The sequence below is a fragment of the Microcebus murinus genome, chromosome 10 (genome assembly GCF_040939455.1).
Source record: "Microcebus murinus isolate Inina chromosome 10, M.murinus_Inina_mat1.0, whole genome shotgun sequence".
NCBI lineage: Eukaryota > Metazoa > Chordata > Mammalia > Primates > Cheirogaleidae > Microcebus > Microcebus murinus.
The window spans coordinates 84,467,229-84,486,962 of NC_134113.1; the positions used below are offsets into that span (position 1 = coordinate 84,467,229).

The window sequence follows — 19,734 nt, forward strand, 5'->3', positions numbered from 1 at the left end:
TTCCACCAAAACAGAGCAAAATTTAAAGAGGCAAAAGGAGCCTTGTTAGCACCACTACCATGTGCTTGAATGAAACTAAAAACACTGAAAGAAAAAAGTTTATATTAGTTTTGAGGACGTGAAGTTAAACAAACAAAAGCCAGGTGGATATGGGACAAGGATGTCTAAACTGATCAACCTCATTATAAGAGCTACTGGGATAGTGTATAATTGTGGTCTTCACTTACATCCATTTTCTATTATCAACAGTGTGTGTGTGTGTGTGTGTGAGATAGAGAGAGAGAGAGAGAGAGAGAGAGAGAGAAAGAGGGAGAGAGAGAAAGACAGAGAGCTGGAGAGATCTCAGAGATTCACAGACATTCCTCCACTTTGGCTGCTCTTATAGACCAAACCCTCACAGACCTTTAGTCCATCTAACTTAACTGATTCTGGACTTTAAAGAAGCCTGTTTATCTCATTCCCTTGGCAAAGAGCAAGATTGCTTACAGTAAAGAATGACCCCGGAAGGGCACATATAATATTAATATTTTATTTTAGCAAGTTAAGGTTGCCCAATTTTATATTCAAGCTGCATTTTCTACTTCCTTTTCTCCTCTTTTTCTACTCATTGTCATATATTGTTCATGTCATGTCTCTATTTGTTACCATATTGTAAATCATTGAGAATAAAGTGTATACTACATTATTTTAATCTCTCTGATTTCTTCTTACAACCAATTTAAAGCTCTTCATCTAGAGTGTCACACATAGTAAGTGCTCAGTAAAAATTTAAAACCTTTAAAAAGTTATGTACCGTGATAATAAAAATATTTATAGTTATAAATAAATATAGCATGTAACTAAAAACAGAATGTGGGTTTTAGTGTATAGACATCATACGATTATTTTTGCTTTTTCTATACTGCCACATGACAAGCAACTATGAAAGAAGAAAAATATTTTTAGAAGGATTTTTCTAGAGGCAGAAACGAAGATTATCTTTTTACAGAAATATTCAACACAAATAGTATAGATTCACTTGAAATCTCTTGTTTTATTAAGAAGAGGAAAGAAAGCTTGTGAATGTATAAAAACATCTTCTAAGCAGTTTGTATCATGTAAAATAATAAGAAAATATTTATGGTGCATAGACTTTATGATTGCAATATTTTGTAGATAGCTCTGTTAATACGTATGAGGAAACGGGGCTGTAACAATAACACGAAACTTTAAAAATCTCAAAATAACATGATTTACTTTGGAAATATTTATGTGATTTTTAGGCCAGTAATACTTTGTTTAATTATAAAATTATTTTTCATTTCCTGAAATGCTATAAACAAACTGGTTCAGAGAAGTGTCCACAAACATCTGGAGATGCACAAAGCTTTCGTGACTAAACCATTTGAAGAAAATTAAAAACTGACCACATTATGCATCACAGAGGACCTGAGTCCTTAGTCAGGCCACACAGCTTATTAATGCTGATCAACATCTGATAGCACCGCTATTGCTCTGCCACAATTGGACTCATATACTGAGTATTGTCTCAAGGCCTGTAAAATTCCTTTGCAACAAGGGAGAGAAAAACCTAACATGCGAAGTGACAAAAGTCTTCATGAGGCCGCTGGTGCATATCAGCATAGGAAGAATGCAGACAAAGATTGTAAGTTCCTTTATGGCAGCATCCACGTCTGATTTGGCTTTCTGCTTTCTAAGATAGAGTATCCCACACCTGGCTGAGCATCTGTATCGCTTGGGTTATTGAGAAAAACAACATAGATACCTACATATTCCCTTCTACTTTTAGAATCAGCAAATTTTTTTTTAAAGCAAAGAAATCATGTATTTATTTGACAACTGCAACAATAATTTAGTAAACACTGACTTTATTCAAAAGCTATGTATACATCATACAAAAACCTTGGGTTCCATTCGATTGATTTCATCCAACGAATATTACCCAGTTTCCTATGTGCTTATTCCATGCAGGGTATTAATCAGAATATGGAGGAATATAAACTGGTCTTTGTCCTCAAGACTCAAAATCTATGCATGAAGGTAAGATGCAAAAGTAGTATGAGATTAAATAATCAGGTGTCAAGTTACAGTTTCAAAAGATCCCAAATCTATGGTACAGACACTAAATATTAGGCATAGTTAGCCAAGTAGGTGCTAGCTAGAGCTACCTGGCACACTTCAAAGCATTTTCAGAGACAATATCCAGTTGGCAGCAAATAAAGACGTATGCTGCCACCCAAGTGATGACTAAACCAAGCTCTACTTTCTTCTTAGAATCTAACATTTTATAATTACATTTAATCCACCTCAAACTAACAGGACAGCTTTGCATTTGAATATCATCAGCAGAAAATGTTTGCTCTTGCTAAGACCCATTCTCATCCCTGCCAACTGGAAGGTATAAAGCAGCCCTCAAACTTCAGCTGCCGGCTGTAGCCAAGGGAGGCCAAGAGGGACAAGCAGGAGTGGAAATGGCTCAGGATGTGGCCTCTGAACATATGTTCTAAACCCCCCATCGCCACCTTGCTCTGAAACAATTGATCACTAGGTACTATTTTGGCGCTCCCAGCCAGAGCGTATACAATGTAAGCAGTCAATAAACATGTGCTGAATGACTGAGACATTAGTTTTGAAAGTGGCAGTTAATATGCCAGTGCTCTTCGGTGCTCACATTTAATTTTTGTTTATCTGGAGTCTATTCATACAGTGCTACTTTACTTATTTTGTAGTACAGAAAGAGCAACTAATAAATGAGAGGTAGGTTATACATCTCAGGAAGGTATTGTACCCTACATAATCACTGCAAAATCAACTGAGCTAATTATCAGGGTGATACTTTAGGGGTAAAGTACATCCATAATTTCAGCTTCCTTTAGTGTGAGAATATTATGAGACAAGATGGGATTTCCCTTCTTGAAACTCCAGTGTTAGAAGATGGTTGAAATATTCTCCCTTGAAGTATTTTTAGGATCTGTGATTTCACAATAGTATTTCATGTTTGATGATAGAAATGCCTTTCCCTTTTTCTTCTCCCTTCTTTGTTTTTTTTTTTTTTTTACACTGTATCCCTAGACTTTGAATTCAATCCGAGTTAAAAACAAGGTGGTGTCTCAAATTTCTTCGGCCTTTCTTTCCCTAAATATTGACCAATAGAGAGTGAAAGCAACACAAAACAAAATAAAAACATCTCTCCTCGGGGCCGCTACAGTAGTACTTTAATTTAGCACATTTGCAAATGTGGATGTGATGCAAACTGCAAACTATGTGTTTGGTGGTTCTGTTCATGGGCTCCTATGCAGCGATGCGCATGACAGGCAGCAATATTCATTAAGCCTCCTTGTGCTAAACTGCTCCTTTGCAAGGCTTCCTTACCTCTGTGTGCCTGGCTCCTTTGCCTTCTGCCCTCATTGACAACTGTCTGCTAAGACTTCTATCTTAACGCATCCTGTGAGCTCTCTCAGCACACACATGGAGGAGTTTCCTATTGAAATCCTGCTGCCGAATGAAGATGGATCTCAACATTCACCCCCTTCTCACCAGACCCAGAAATCTGAAGCTTCTGTACTTTGCACTTACTTGCCTCAGCCTACATAGGCCAAAGCCTGACAATTTCAACAGTTACTGGATGAGTATTGGCGTCAAACAGTTTTAGTGTTATCAATAAGAAAGCCCTCAGCATGTAAAGATGACGATCTCTCCACAATGCCTTCAGCACTTTTTTTTTTTAAACAGATAACTGTCATATCCACAGCCCTTGACCTCAGTGTAAGTGAAAAGACATGACCTTCAGAGAATGTCAGAGTCAGTAAGGGACATTAAGATGTCAACATTCTATGTTCTTCTTTAATAGGCAGAAATCACCTGGAGTCCAATGGAATGAATTAAATTGTCTTGATCCTTTGTAAAACAGAAGCCTCTGTCATAATTCATATTTCCCATTACCCGTAGATTGAGACAGAAGACTAAATATCATAAAAAATGTTGCACACTTGACATCGAGAATGCAAGTACAATATCTTGCTTTCCTATTGTTTAGCTTTCCTGATATCTAACATCGTTTTCAACAAATTGTGTCTTTGTTTCCTTCAACTACTAACAATATTATGGCCTCAGTTTCCCTATCACACTATACTGTTCCCATGGTGAGCACATACTGTTAGGTTTTTTTTTTTTTTTTTGCCTTTGCTTATAACAGACACATTGCAAATGTGATTTGCAAGAGATGAATGATCTTTCTGGAGGGTACAAGCATAACTAGGTACACTATTAACACTCATCCTTTCTGCCCAGTGCTAGGCAATGTTCCTGGCTTGGCACTAGGCAGCCTGTGGAGCCTGTCCCTGAGCTGGCAATGAGCAGGACTCCCAAGATCACTCTCTTCTAAGCCGGAGGTCTCTGTCATGAATTTCATATGGGATTATACTTTGGAATGAGGAAAATTATTAAAACTACTATTAATATTTATTTTGTGGTATCATCCAAAAATTTTTCCAAGTTTTCTATTTTCCTAAAATATTTATCACCATTTGTATAGTAGTTTATGTATCAAACATATATAAATAAATTATATATTTTGGAAGCATGAGCTATTTAAAAAGAAACTGAATAAGATATAAGGATAAATGAGTTTAGAGACCACAGCTAAACACTTCTCAGATGCAATCTTTCAATCCCTTAGGTTTCAGATAGCGACATAAATCTTATCAGAGGCTAATACATGCTAATGATTCTGTCATCATTCATTTATTCATTAAAAATATTTAGTAAACATGGATAAGAGTTTAGTAATTGTGCTAGGTGTGAGGCAAAAATAGAAAAGCATATAGTCATTGAGTTCTTTAAGTTTCCAAATAGGAGAAAGCATGTAACCATGATGTTTTGTTTTTGCAGCTCTGTTTGTCTAGCAGGAGTTTTCTCGATTCTATTTACCAGCTGCTACTTGCCCTTTAATATCAACTTGAATACAAGACCCTCTAGGATGCCTTCTCTAACTCACTTGGAACTGAGTTAAGTATACCTCCTTAAGTGCTGAGGCACTTGTCCTTTGATACAAAGCAGCATCTCCCGCTGAGAGTCTACCAGCCACGAGATAATATTGCGGTGCAATGTTCTTAAGTCCACATTTGCTAAGAACCGATAATATAGCAGGATACTTGAGTATCTGCTATCTTGGAGGCCAAATGACTGAGCATGTCCATACTGAAAAATAAATGGGAAGATTTTTATAGCCTAAAATAGTTCTCAAACATTAGTGTGCATCAAAATCTTCTGGAGGACTTGTTAAAACACAGATTGCTGCGTCCCAGTCCCAGAGTTTCTGATTTGGTAGATCTAGGATGGGGCTATTTATATTCTTATGAATTTCAAAATGAGGTTCCCAGCACAGTACAGGAATCATAATTTGAGAACCACTTGTCTTAGTAACTGGTGAAGGGGATATAAAACTTTCACCATTTGCTCCATACCATGTGCAATCCAATGCAGTCATTATTGACAACTCAGGTTTTCTCTAGTAGTCCTTAGGACACTTAACACCCGAATTATGGAATTTTCTTCTTTAATTGAGTCTATCTATCATCAAACCACAATATTACCCAAGTAGGAGACACAGCAAAAAGCCAACGTACTGAATCAGTAAGTGTACTTTACAGTTAAAAGGCGATTTTGAATGTATGTATGTTATATTTTTTAATTTCAGTAAGTTTTCTTGATATGTACTGATTCAATCTATTATATGGAATTTAATTAAAGAAATTGAAACTATGAGTGGAGAAATAATCACATCTAAAGCCTTCCAAGATCCAAGTGGAGAGGAAAGGTTGTTAAATTGACAGCTGAGAAAAATAGAGCTGTTTGTCCTTTTAGTAAGTTCTAGTTATGGGGTTAGTTGTTGTCTTACTGTTATAATGTCTGTAATTCACTTTGGAATATGTCTGCATGTACAGCATGATATTTTATATATATATATATATTTTAAGTCAAGGTATAATCCAAGTGCTGCTGGCATTTAATCAAGACTGCAGAGTCCAGGAATGGTCTGTTAATGTCCTAATGTAGGATCAAGGGTGCAAGTTGGGGGCAGTGGAATGGGGAAGGAAGGAAGAGAGTGTTTGCAGTATTCCAATCATGAAGCCCATTCTAGAGACAGTCCATACATGTGCTTCTGTCATTCACTTATAATTCAATTAACAATGAGCATTTTATTAACTAGCATATTGAATGTCAGAGATGAGTTTTTATTTATAAAAATGATGGCTTGTTGACCAGTAGGATTAATATTAGAAATAGGCTCTCAGTGGTAACATTCAAGTTATTCAAGATATGTGGATTAGCTACACACACACATACACACACACAAACATGCCCACACCTTCTTGGTTCTGTTTCTTTGGAGAACACTGACTAACACAACTCTCTAAGGCTTAGCTTTAGTTATTAACAACTTGGCTTGGCCTCCAAACTCTTACAAAGAATACAGAATTGTGTCCTTTTTCTTATATCCTTGTGATAAGTAGAGTAAGGACCCCCCCAAAGATTTTCTAATCTCTGGAAACTATGAATATGTTACGTTTACACAACAAAGGAGACTTTACACATAAAATCCAATTAAGAATCTTGAGATGGTGAGATTATCTTGGATGATCCAGCAGGGCCCAGTGTAATCACTAGGGCCTTTCTGAAAAGAAGGTGGGAGGGTGAGAGTTAGAGCCAGAGAAGATCTGACCACAGAAGCAAGGTCAGAGTGTGCCACTGCATTGCTGGAGGGGAGCCACAAACCAAGGAAAGCAGGCAGCCTCTGTAAGTCAAAAAGGTTTCATAAAGAACCAGCCCACCAACACTTTGATTTCAGTCCTGCAAGACCCATTTTCAGACTTCTGTATTTCAGACAGAAGGAAAATAGATTTGTGCTGTTTACAGCCACCAAGTGTGTAGTAATTTATCACAGCAGCAATAAATAGATTTTTTTAAATATAATTTCTTTCTTTTTTTTTTTTTCTCATTCATGACCTTCCCTATACTATTTGGTTCTACTTGAAACACTTCTCAGGCTACCTCTATTAAATCTACCCAAAGTTAAAGGCCTAGCTCAGGTGTTCTCTTCTCCTCCAAACCTTCTGCTTATCATAGTTGGAAATGATTCTTACTCCTCTAAAACTTTAGAGTGCTTGGAAGCGCTGATAGCCCACTTATCACGTATCATTTCTTTGACATTATTTGAGGCTGAGGTTCTAGACCTTTTTTTGCTGCTCTGCGGTTCCCACTTTCATGGGTTTTACACATACTAGGCATACATATTCATTGAATGAATGAATCGAAGAACGTTACCGTAAAATAGTCTTAAATATGTCCAGTAACAACATATAAAATAATTGATATCTCCTGTAAAAATATAAAAATAAATTGTAACGTACGTTTGCAACTTCGTATGATCCATTTAATAACTCTTTCGTGTAATGATTTAGATCTCCGAATCTTTTGTGATCTGAATTTGTAAATGGTAAGTGCCACCAGTGAGGAAACCTGTTTTAAAAGAAAAAAGTATTCCTTCATTAGTTTGAAAATTGGCCTCTGCATCTTAGCATTGTTCATGAAGTTATAGCTACATTAGGTGGAAGTTGCCAATGGAAACATTTGACCACAATTGAAAACATGTGATTTGTAGATCAGATAGTCTATGAGTTTCATTAACATGGCTGTGGTCACTCGTGCTATTTTAACTGTCATTAATATTAATACTAATTTAATTTAACATATTAAATTAATTTATATTTCCCTTCTTACTGTATTTATGGCAGACCACACATTTTGTCCTTTAAACACGTGTGGGGGTTTAATACTTTCTGAAGTTAATGATTCATAATTTTTCAAAAAATTCAGCTTGCATTGTTTCTTCTGGGTTCACTAGAGACATTGTTACACTAACTAAATTAAATATTTTATGAAGTGACATATGCTTCCATCTGGTCTTAGTCTTTTGGAACAAAGTGACACTTTCCCCAAGAGTCTGACTTGGAGAATTTCCTCTGCATTATCTGATGGTTCGTCTTGATGAACAGAACTTGATTAAGACCAGTTATTGGGTGAGATGACCTGCTAATGGGTAGCATTTGGCAACACATGTTGCTATTTAAATATGTCTTTTTAGGAACTACTGAACAGCTTCCTCTGACTGCCATCTTACTGTTGCCTTATCCCTGTATCTGCTTCTTTGGTAGAGACCAAGGCTGGCTACCATTCTTCCAGGGGAAATAAATGTGGGAATAGTGAAGGGCTGTCAGCCAAAGCACAGAAGATTGTGACAATTTCATCCCCACCCCACTCACTGGTTCCTGCTAGAAATGTCAGGGAAGTCCAAAATTCTATGTGTGTATATTTAACTAATTAACATTTTATTTTTCTAAAAATTTCTTGCAGCTCTAAGACTTAAAGTACTACAATTTTTCATCCAGATTTAGTTATCATGAAAATGAATACCAATACACAATTTAAAAATATTAAATAGAATATACATTTATTAAATATATATGTAAGGTAACTTTTTGGGGGAAATGAATTTGATAAATGATGCATTAGGCTGGTTGGAAATATTAATTCATATATCTGTGTCTGAATTTCCCTTATTGGTAGAATAAAACAGAACTCATCATCAATTCTATTCCTTTGTTAATGTTTTTATAGATATATGTACTAAAACATCTTATGTAAAAATAAGTAAATGACAATTGAGGAATTTTGCTGTAGTTTAATTATTTGAAATTTTTTGAACTATATGCTAAATAGAACACAGCAATCAGTTATAGAAAATTCTATTTCATGATCTTTTATCTGACAGTGCCACCATGTCCTCACTCCATTTTGTTCAAAACGAAGATTATAAAACACTGGACTTGCAAATAGATTTGATACTGTGCCTATTAGAGTAATTTATTTTCTCCATACCAACACCAATATTTTGGTTTGCACCTTTGTCTGGAAGAGCAATGGTGAAAGCAGAAGAGGGAAAGAAAGTCAACTCTCCTCAAGCAGATTAATTTTTAAAAAGATTATTAATTTTAAGAGATATTTTCATGTCTGCGTACCCTGGGATGGATGGTACCTGGAAGTACCAACAGCCCGATTAGAAGACCACTGTTACATGCTAGGACTAATTAGAATTTTATTCTTCATGACTCTGACTTTCTGATCTTATTTTCCAGATCAGATTTACATAACTCTCATAGGGCTTCTCTCAGTAAATTTAGGAGTCAGAGGAAATCTTGCCTTCATCCTTCATGTATCTGCATCGCTGTAAGCCTTGGCCGCTTTGGGAATATGGGGATACAAACAGTGTTCAGGACACATAGGACTAAAATGTTCCTCGCCTCCACAGATTGCTTACATAGTTTGAAAATCAATTTAGGTACCATTGCCAGGCAGCAGTGGTGAGCAAAGCAGAATCCTAACGAAAGCTGAAATTGAGAAGAGACCTGTGGGGAGAGATTATTAGCAGTTTTAAAGGTTTATAAATTATACCAGTATGTGTGGGAGAGGTAGAGTGTAGAACAGAGACATTTTTTTAAAAAAACAAAAAAGAGCAGCCATTAAACAAGAATTAATTTAGACTTTTATTAATTAGTAGGACATGATGGCAACCACTGGTGTTGAATTCAGTATGTGCAGCCAAACTTTGATTTTTTTTGCCTGTGCCTTTTTTCTAAGTTATTCTATCAGATGTTTTTTGATAATTCTTAAACCTGATGTTACTTCTAAATGTTTCCAGAATGACTTTATCTCTTTCTCAGTCTCTTGAACATGCTCTCACTGTAATCACTCTAATCTCATGACTTCTTGATGTTTAAAGTATCAGTATTTCAAAATCTCTATGACATCTGCCAATACAGCTTTTTTTCATGAATGTGAACTACTCAGTTTTCAATACTGCACAATATCTCTTCATCTCTTGATAGTGTTGTTTCTATTTATACTTTGGAAGGTGACTAAACCTGAATGCCAAGTACAAACCCACATGTACAAAGTGTGGAAGGTAAAGTATGTACATTTACATTGCAAAAGGATCATTTACTTAACAAAAATCCCACTGTGCATAAAATAACATTAGATTTATCTAAATGCCAATATCATAATTTCTGGAAAGCTCACCTTTTTCAAATCAAGATACATCTTTGGTATGAACTGAAGTCTATGATCTAAATTTTGTTCTAAGTGATGAATTTTAGAAGGTTTATTTGAACAGTAGTTAATTTTATGATATGTGTTGTTTGCTTACGTTTAATAGTTTTTCCATTATAACATGAATGGAAACCACAATTTTCAAGATGGGTTTAAAATGAACATAGTAAGAAATTAAATTTAGATAATACAAGGTTCATAAGAATTAAAAAATCGATAATTAATGACAGCAAAAGTGAGTTATTAATTTACTATTTGGCATTAATGCATTTAAAAATGTTTTTGGTCCAGAAATTCAATAGATGAGAGCTTTTTATTATAGGTACTTGTTGAAAGAGTAGATATATCCAGTTTGATTTGCATTTTCAATTTCAATTGTATTGTTATAGAAAAAAACAAAGAGAATTAAATTTTAAAACAGGCAAATTAGACAATTTCCCCAATAATTGATGAAAAATGAAATAGCTTTTAAATTTTTCTGTCTACAAAATCAATAACTGGAAGTAAAAAGAAAATTGCAAACCTTGTTCTGTTTTATGAGACAAAGGATTCTTTGCTCTGAGAGCAATGCAGACTCTGCTGGGATAGATTCCGTGGCAAGGGAGTCAGAATACTGTGTTGCTCGCAAATAGAAAATCTCATAACCATAATTTTTTCTTTTGCTCAAGGACAAATACTGGAGGCAAAACAATGTGAAAGGACAATGGCTTACTCTGGGAGAGTCAATGATGGAAACTGCCTCTGAAGTTGGCTGTGAAGTTTTGAAAACTGGTCAAATGATTTTTCTGTCAGGCTCGTTTCATTGTTACTGTGTGTCACTTGGATCAGATACAGCTGCAGAATGCAAATAGACAAAAATCAAAAGACAGCAATGTCAACTTGTAATACATTGTAAAATCTGATTTCATAGAAACTCTACAAAGCAAGAACCTTTTTGCAAGAAAATTAGCACTACAGCTACAAGATGCAATTTGTAGAGGCAAAATTACCTGTAAACACAATGTACAAAGATATCATAATCTTATGCGCTGGAAACAGACTGCCTAATTTCTGCTGTTCTTTTCTTGTGGACACTTTAATTAGCTCTTAATTTATCTTCTACCACAGGGCAGGAACTGTTCTCTTTGATGGTTCTCTACTAATAGCTCTTGCTGTTATGATTTTTTTCCTTAGAACATTCTCTTAATGGCACTTCTGCTTCAAGTGTAACCGATTTTTCATTTGCATAGTAAAAAAAAATCACGCTATAGAAAAAAAAATATGTAGCATGGTAAAGGGAAGTCTGAGGTGAAGTCAAATACTATTTAAGTCAAGACGACAGACTTTAGACTTACATTGCTGGGTTTCTTGCTGAACCCTAAAATTGTTGCTCTTTGAATTGACCTGGTTGTACTCAGCAAACAGGATTCCTGGGGAAAAGTCTGGGAAGTAGATTTGGCAGGGCTTATGGTTGACATTTGTGCAAGTGTGTGGATCAAGTTATTCAATTTAACAGGGAAACACTCCAGACTTTCCTTTATTTTCCTAGAGAAATGACAAAGAAAAGATAGTGAGTAACATTCCCTTGCATCGAATCATTTCATTTATGATCTATTTCCTTGTGTTTGTTAATTGTGGGGGGGGGGGGAAGCCAAGAACTGTGTATGTTTATTTGGAGTTCAACTGTTAAATATTATTTATATACTTCAAGTTCACATCTGGAGTTGCTAACAAATATATCATAAAGTCTTGTGATGAAATATAAAACTAATTGCAATATTATATTTTTACTTATTTTAGGCTTGTTTTATTTGGTTGTATATTTTTATGGATCGCTTTTTCTATTAAATTCTAGTTTATAATTATTTAAAATATTTAATAATTCCAGAATTTAAATCTACAAAATAATGTATATTCGAAGAAGCCTAGCAACCATTTCCATACTCTCTGCCCTATTTCCTTCCTTCTATATTTCAACAGTTTTAAAAATTATGGCTCAACTTTCATCATTTAATTTTTAATTTTAATTTCATTTTTGTGTATATTTGTGTTTCCCAATTATCTTAGGAAAAACGTAGCATGTGATAATATTGTGTTTAATATACACATATTTTATGTGAAATTTTGTTTTACTCTGTGGTCTTTTTTTGTTTGTGTTTTGGTTGTTTTTTTTGTTTTTGTTTTTTGGCTTCTCTGTTTTTAGAGACGTTTTAGTTAAGAAAGTTTGCATCTAATGATATAACCATGTTTTTATATAATTTCTTTTATCTCTTCTTTTTTTTTGGCTATTTTCTATGCATTCCCTACTAAGAGCAACATTGAAATTAGCTAGTAGCTTCTTTCATACCTGTGTTTGTCCCTTCTTCTCCAGTATTGTATCATCCTTTTAATCTCAGTTAGTTCTGTAAAGCAAAGAGCATGCTTATTCTACTTTTCATGTGTGCTTCACTTCTATTTTTTTATAGCGCTATTCTATCTACATCATATAGCGTGCATACTATACACACTATACAATTTCTTTGCTAACCTTCATTTAATCATAAACTCTCTACAAGTCCTATGTTCACATCTCCTCAGTCACTTGATTATCTGAAATTCATTCTCTAGTAAAATCTCCAGCAAGTGCTCAAGGAAATAAGTTTCTAAGTTTTTGCATGTTGACAAGAGTTTGTGACCTTTTTACTTGAAAGTCAGTTTGTCTGGATACAACATTATTCTTTGATGTAATAAAGATATTTATTCCATCTTCTTCCATAATAAAGGGCTACTGTCCAAAACTCTGACGATACAGTAAACTTTCCCAGATAAGTGAGTTGGTCTATTTGCCTAGATATTTAAAGGAAATTTCTTTTTCTTCAAAGTCCAATAATTTTTCTAAAATACGTTTCAGTATTTGTTATTCTGGGTAATTTTTCTGAATATGCGCTATGCCCTTTCGATATGTAATTTTGAGTCTTCATTTTTTTGGAAAATTTTTCTTAAATTATGATATTAGTATTAAAATGCTAAATGTATAATTTAGCGTCGATACAGTTTTAATATATTATTTTGGCTTTCTTTATTCAGGGACTTTTATTATATGTATGCTAGATCTTCATTGTCTTTTCTATTTTAAAAGTCCTCCCTGTTTTCATCTTTTTCTCTCAAGGCATTATGTGCTGTGTTGTGTTTATTTACTCCTGTGTTCTTTCTAGTTTATAATTTTTAAATTATAAACTATGTTTTCTTTTATTTCCAATCCTTGTTTTGGTTTAGTTTCCTTGTTTCTGAGTGTTCCTAATTGTGGTCTATCCTATTCCTTCATCTCTTTATCATTTTCTGATTTCTTTTAGTTCAATTTGAAATATAGGCATACAGTTTGTCCTTTTGGTAGGCATGTCTTTCTGGCATATTTTTATTGTAGAGATATTATTTTGTATCTTGTTTCTGTTTTTCTTGTTATAATTTGTTATAATAATGTTATAATGTTATAACATTGTTATAACAATGTTATAATAATGCCATATAATTTTGTATGGCATTCAACCATGGTCTTACTTGCTCATTTAAACATAAAATTAGAATTCTTGAACTTTCAGGATGGAGTAGAGGATTTTCTAGGATCTGGGATTTCCTTTTCTGTTGACATTACATCAAAAACATATGGTTACATCTCTCTGAGATAGGCCTCCTTTGATCTCCTCCCTCCTAATTTTTTTGGACTTTGATTTTCCCTTTGTTCCTATTATCTCTTGTACGCTTAATTTGGATCATAGGCTCAACAGTTTTTCATCAATGTGAGACATTTTCTGGGAAGGGAGTTCCAGTTACCTTTGAGAGTTCATAGACTGCCCTAATCATTTCAGATGTACCATAGAACCCTCACCTTTGAATGTGCAACACAATTTGAATGTGCAACAATCCCTTCAGGTTTCAGCTGCTCTTCTCAAATTGTCCTGCTCAGCTTCTTATGAGGATCTATTGACTGTTGGAGTATTGTTCTCAGTGCAGTCAGATGACCTGTGGTTTCCTTTGGCTTCCTCCCATACAGATGCTGATACCACATAGGTCTTGTAACTATTAATGGTTTGCCTCCACCTGCTTGTATTAATATTTTACGGTTCTTGGGTGTACCTTGTTACCTAGTTTTGTTGTAGATGTCGTCTAAACTTTTGGATTTTGCTATCTTAGTCGATCTGTCTGCTTTATGGAAGAGATTTAGGGACATGAAAAATCTTGGCTTTTTATAATATAGAATTCAAGCAACACAGAAAAATGTAAAGTAAAATTTGAAAGATTCTCTTTTTCCTCCATGGGAGGAAAGTGCTTCTCCCCAGAAATAGTTTGGTGTTATTTTTTTTTGAGCTTTCTCTGTACATATGTAAATACACAGATATGCAAACACAGATACACACACACAGACAGACACACACACACACACTCTGTATTTACTCCTACTACATAACAGGTGCTATTCTAGTAATGGGATATAGCAATGAACAAAAGACACACAAGTCTTTGCCCTTATAGGGTTTACAAAATATGAAATTCAGATAAATAAATAATCAAGTAAAACTATCGGATTTGAGAAAGCAATATGTGCTATAAAGGAAAATAAAATAGGAAGTGGGGAGAAGGAATACAAAGGGAAGTTAATAATGTCGCAGTTTTAAATAGTATAATCAGGTATAGTCTCACTAAAAAGATGAGTCGAATGATTTGGCAAAGACCTTAATTTCCCAAGAAAATACATCATGGGAATTTTTGATGAGGCACATTTTAGGCAGAAGCAACAGCTAGACCAGAAGCCCAGAGGGAGATGAATGACTAGAGTGTTTCATGAACCGTAAAGAACAGCAATGTGGCTGACACAAAGTGAGGAGAGAAGGAAGGGAATCAGAGAGATAAAAGAGGCACAATTTCATAAGGACTTTGATGTTGTATCAAATGGGACTTAGAGAAAAATCACAGTTTTATGTAATTTTTTTAACTTAGTAATATATTTGGTAAGAAAAATTTTATAGTAACTGGTGTATAATAGTAAGTGGCCTCAAAATATTTGTTGAAAGAATGAATAATTTTTCTAATGCAGATCATAGCATTGACTCATATTTTTTAATGGCTACATAGTTGCTCAAATTATAGATGCACAATGATTAATGGAACCATTTTTTTTAAATTGCAAAGACCTTCTTTCTTACTATACAACTTTGTTGTATCCAATACCAAGGATACAAGTATATGTATAAACCTGTTTCTGGCCTCCTCATTTTGTTGCATTTGCCTATTTGTCTGTCTCAGTGTCAATATTATATTATTAATACTTTAAATAGCTGGAACTTTATAATACATCTGAAATCCAGAAGAAAGTATTCTTTACCTCATTCTTCTTTAGGGGATTCTTCACTATTCTAGGCCCTTTGACTTCCCAAATATATTTTAGAATCTGCTTATCTAGTTCATCCATACACAAAATAAATGTGTAAGGATTTTGAGTCATATTGCATTGAAACTGTAAATCAATTCAAGGAGTATTTACATCTCTACATTATTGAGACATTCAGCCCACAAACATGGTATGCTGTTCTTCTATTTAGTTAGGTCTTATTTTACATCTGTCCATATAATTTTAGAATTTTCTTTGTGGAGGCCTTGCATACTTTTTTTTGTTGGAGTTATTCTTTGGTTGTGCATAATTTTGTATAGTACATTATAAATGCTATCTTTCTTAAATTTTATTTTAAGTAATTCTTGATAATATATGAGTAAATTTTTAAATCTCATTAATTCTAACAATATGTCTATATTCTTTTGAAATTTGTATGCACACTGTCATGTTAGTCATGTTATCCGTCACCCTTCACACTGCTAAGACCTCTAGTTCAATGTTAAATGGAAGTGGTGATAGTGAGTATTTTTGGTTTGTTCCTGATTACAAAGGAAAGCTTTTAATGTTTTACCATTAAGTATAATATTTTCTGTAGCATTTCAATTATATATTAATGACATTCCTTTCTATCTCTGTAGAGTTTTTTCTAAATGAATGATTCTAAATTTTATTAACTGCATTTTCTGTATTTATTAAGGTTGATCATATATTTCTCCTTCAATTTTTTAACTACTGAACCTTGAATGTTTATAATGTAGCGACTTATTTTACTGAACTCTTGTTATTTAAATTTTTTGTGTTAATTCTATGGGATTATTTTAATTATTATATTATTCAGTTGAAATAATAATACTGTAATAAAGCTTACAGAGTTTTACTATCAATATAAAAAGAATTAACAAGAAAAAATCAAACAATCTCATCAAGAAATGGGCAATGGAAATGAACAGAAACTTTTCCAAAGAAGACAGAATAATGGGCAGCAAACATATAAAAAAATGCCCAACATCTCTAATCATTAGAGAAATGCAAATCAAAACCACAATGAGATATCATCTAACCCCAGTGAGACTGGCCTGTGTCAAGAAATCCCAAAACAACAAATGCTGGCGAGAATGTGGACAGACAGGAACACTCTTACACTGCTGGTGGGACTGCAAATTAGTGCAACCTTTGTGGAAAAGAATTTGGAGATATATCAAAGAGCTAAAAATAGAAATACCATTCAACCCAGCAATAGCATTATTAGGCATCTACCCAAAAGAACATAAGACATTCTATTATAAAGACATCTGCACCCAAATGTTTATGGCAGCACAATTCACTATTGCAAGAACGTGGAAACAAACCAAGTGCCCGTCAATTCATGACTGGATTATTAAAATTTGGTATATGTTTATAATGGAATATTACTCAATTCTAAGAAATGACAGCTATATTATCTTGGATTGAGGATTATATTATCCTAGATTGAAATTAATATATCCCTTCATATATGGCTTATAGTTTAATATATTGCTTATATTATCCTGGATTGAGCTTAAGCCCATTATCCAAAGTGAGGTGACACAAGATCAGAAAAATGGGCCCCACATGTACTCGCCATAAATTGGTACTAACCGATTATCAATATGGTGTTCAAAGGGTGGTGGTGTTCACCAGAGATTCGGGGGGTGGGGGACACCCACATCTGAGGAATGTGGCGAACAGTGTGGAGGGGAAGGGCATACCTCTAACCCTTGCTAGGTAAAGGCAAAGTTATAAAATATAACCAAAATGTTAAAAAAAATATATACAAGGTATAAATTTTTTCTCAAAATTAATGGGAATGCTTGTAATTTTTCTCTTTTAAAAGTGCAACGTTCGTTTAAGTTCGTTTCTATTCTGAGCTCAGTAAGAGTTTTCCAAGAGGAATGGATGTTGAATGTAATCAAGCATGACTTTTCTGGTTCAGCATCTATCAAAGTTATCATGCAATGCCTTCTTCACAAGTGATATACCATGTCCCCCACGTTAAAAATACAGTTCAATAATGTTTAATAATTTTTCCTTCAATTTTATAAAAATGCAAGCCCATTTATCTTGTTCTGGTCTTAGACTTTTTTGAATAAATTCCAAATTTTTCCATTATTATACATCAATCTAGGCCGAAACTTGCTAAGAGAGCTAAAATACGACTCTGAGCCCATTATTCATTTCCACAGTGTTCACTATTTTTAAAGATGTTCTTTGAACTTATAAATTTATGGGTGCACAGTGAAGTACAAAGGATTAATTTCTTTCCTCATCAGCACTTCAAAGACATGAGGATAATAGTAATAGTAGGAGTATAATACTAATCACGATTTATGGAGAGCCTACTATTCATTCATTCAACATTGATCCAGCAAATGTTTACTGAACACATTTTATGTGTTGGAGTGGAAAATTCTAGGGTGGCAGCCTGTTATCACGTCTAATGAAGACAAGACTGTGAACCATAAATCTTAAGTTTTGAGGTGCTCGCCCTCACAAAATCTCAACTGTGTCCATGCTTTCTTTTTCCATTGCCCAACAGTTAGGATGTAATAAAGCTAGAAATGAAGGATGATACTTTATGATTAAGTCCATGGTTTGTGGATAGACTTTCACCCAAATCCATCTCCTATCTCTCAGGTGTCAGACTTAGCAGGCCAGACAAAACTGTGCTGTTAAATATGATTCAACTAGAGAGACTGGGACCCTGGGAACAGTAGGTTTCAGGCCTACGCGAGGAGGATCTATCTGATTTATCCAGATAATAGCTCCCTGGTTTATGTTATTTAATGGCGGCATTAGCAGGATTACACTCTGGATTATCCTTATGTTACAGGTCCAAAGCAGCTGCTGGAGGGATTTTAGCTCTTAAATTTCCTAAGGGAAGCCTTTAGGCAGTCTTGATAAACACTTTTAACTCTCCCTTGCTAGGCACTACTCTATGTGCTGGGACGTAGAGGTGAAGGAGAGAAATCAGATTTCTGCCCTCAGGAAGTATATATCCTTTGGCAGCTACTACACTAAATGCCTCATCTATCTACTTTCATCCTTAGAGAAGAGCAATAACAATATTTCAGAAATAAATAAGAAAATGACCAAGAGAAGTTACATGCGTACCAAAGATGACATCACCTAGGAAGCAGTAACTGCAGAATCCCACTGGTGTTTATCTGATTCCTAAGTCTTTGCTCTCATTGTGGATTTTCTAAAGTGAACAGTTATTTAATTTTGTCTTTAAGGGAAAAATAAGGCAATAAACTTAGTGAGGAATTCCCAGGTGGAACAAAGGCACGAAGGCCATGATCCTTTAATTTTTACAAAGAAATCACCATTAGGTTAACAACAACAACAACAACAACAAGTAACAGAGATTTCTAGCTGCCAAACAACATAGTCTAAAGGGGTCGATAATAAGCATAACATTTCTCAAGCCTAGGTTCTATCTTAAAAACGTGTACACATTGTATTATATGTCATAAGTTATGTACCTTTCTATATAAATGTTTTAAATTGCTTATCATGGGTAATGACCGCTTCTGATAGGTTTCCTAGTGCTGTCTGTGGGAACAGGCAATTGAGTCTCAGTCTCAGAAACTTGGGTTGAACCTGGAGGTCTGGTCTTCATCAGGTTCAGCATCTAAGCAAAATTTTTTCCTCAAATTAAATATTATAATATTTTTTGAACTCACATTTATGTTGATATGTCACCATGAATGACAAAAGTTCTCCACTGCTTTATGAGCTTCCTCAGGATAACCATTGAGGAGAGCTGTCTTTTGGGCAGTGAAGAGAGTGATTGAGTGAAGGTTCTCAGGTAATACTTGGTGGAAATTTCTACGAGAGCGTATTTTGACTTACGGTTGAAATTGTTTGTATCATTTGGCAGTCTGATAGAATAATTTTTGCTGGTCAGTCTCTTTAATAGTCTCAGGAAAATATTTCTCAAAAGGGCTTTTACTGTGAAGGAATTTTCACGAGAATGTTCTTTGTTTTACCATTGGTACTGAAATTTCATCGTATATAAATAGAAGAAGAGTTAGTTGCAAGTGAGTCGCACTCCCATGAACACATTTCTTCATCTAAATTTCAAACTTCATTTCACTGCAGTGACTCTGGCATGTGCAATAAACACATTATTCGTATTATTATTATTTTTGTATTGGAGTTATTGACTGAGTGTCCAGTTTTATGAGTTCAATGAA

General features: G+C 34.5%; 1 protein-coding gene across 2 annotated transcripts in view; it reads right to left on the reverse strand.

Moving 5' to 3' along the window:
• PIK3C2G (phosphatidylinositol-4-phosphate 3-kinase catalytic subunit type 2 gamma) overlaps positions 1–19,734 on the reverse strand; it is a 388,390-nt gene that overhangs the window by 53,328 nt on the left and 315,328 nt on the right. For both annotated transcript variants that reach the window (XM_076007629.1, XM_076007630.1), the window contains 3 exons: positions 11,505–11,694; positions 10,883–11,004; positions 7,413–7,521 (listed from right to left, as the gene is read on the reverse strand). In XM_076007629.1, coding sequence (XP_075863744.1) covers positions 7,413–7,521; positions 10,883–11,004; positions 11,505–11,694 — 421 coding nt within the window. The remainder of the gene's footprint in view (positions 1–7,412; positions 7,522–10,882; positions 11,005–11,504; positions 11,695–19,734) is intronic.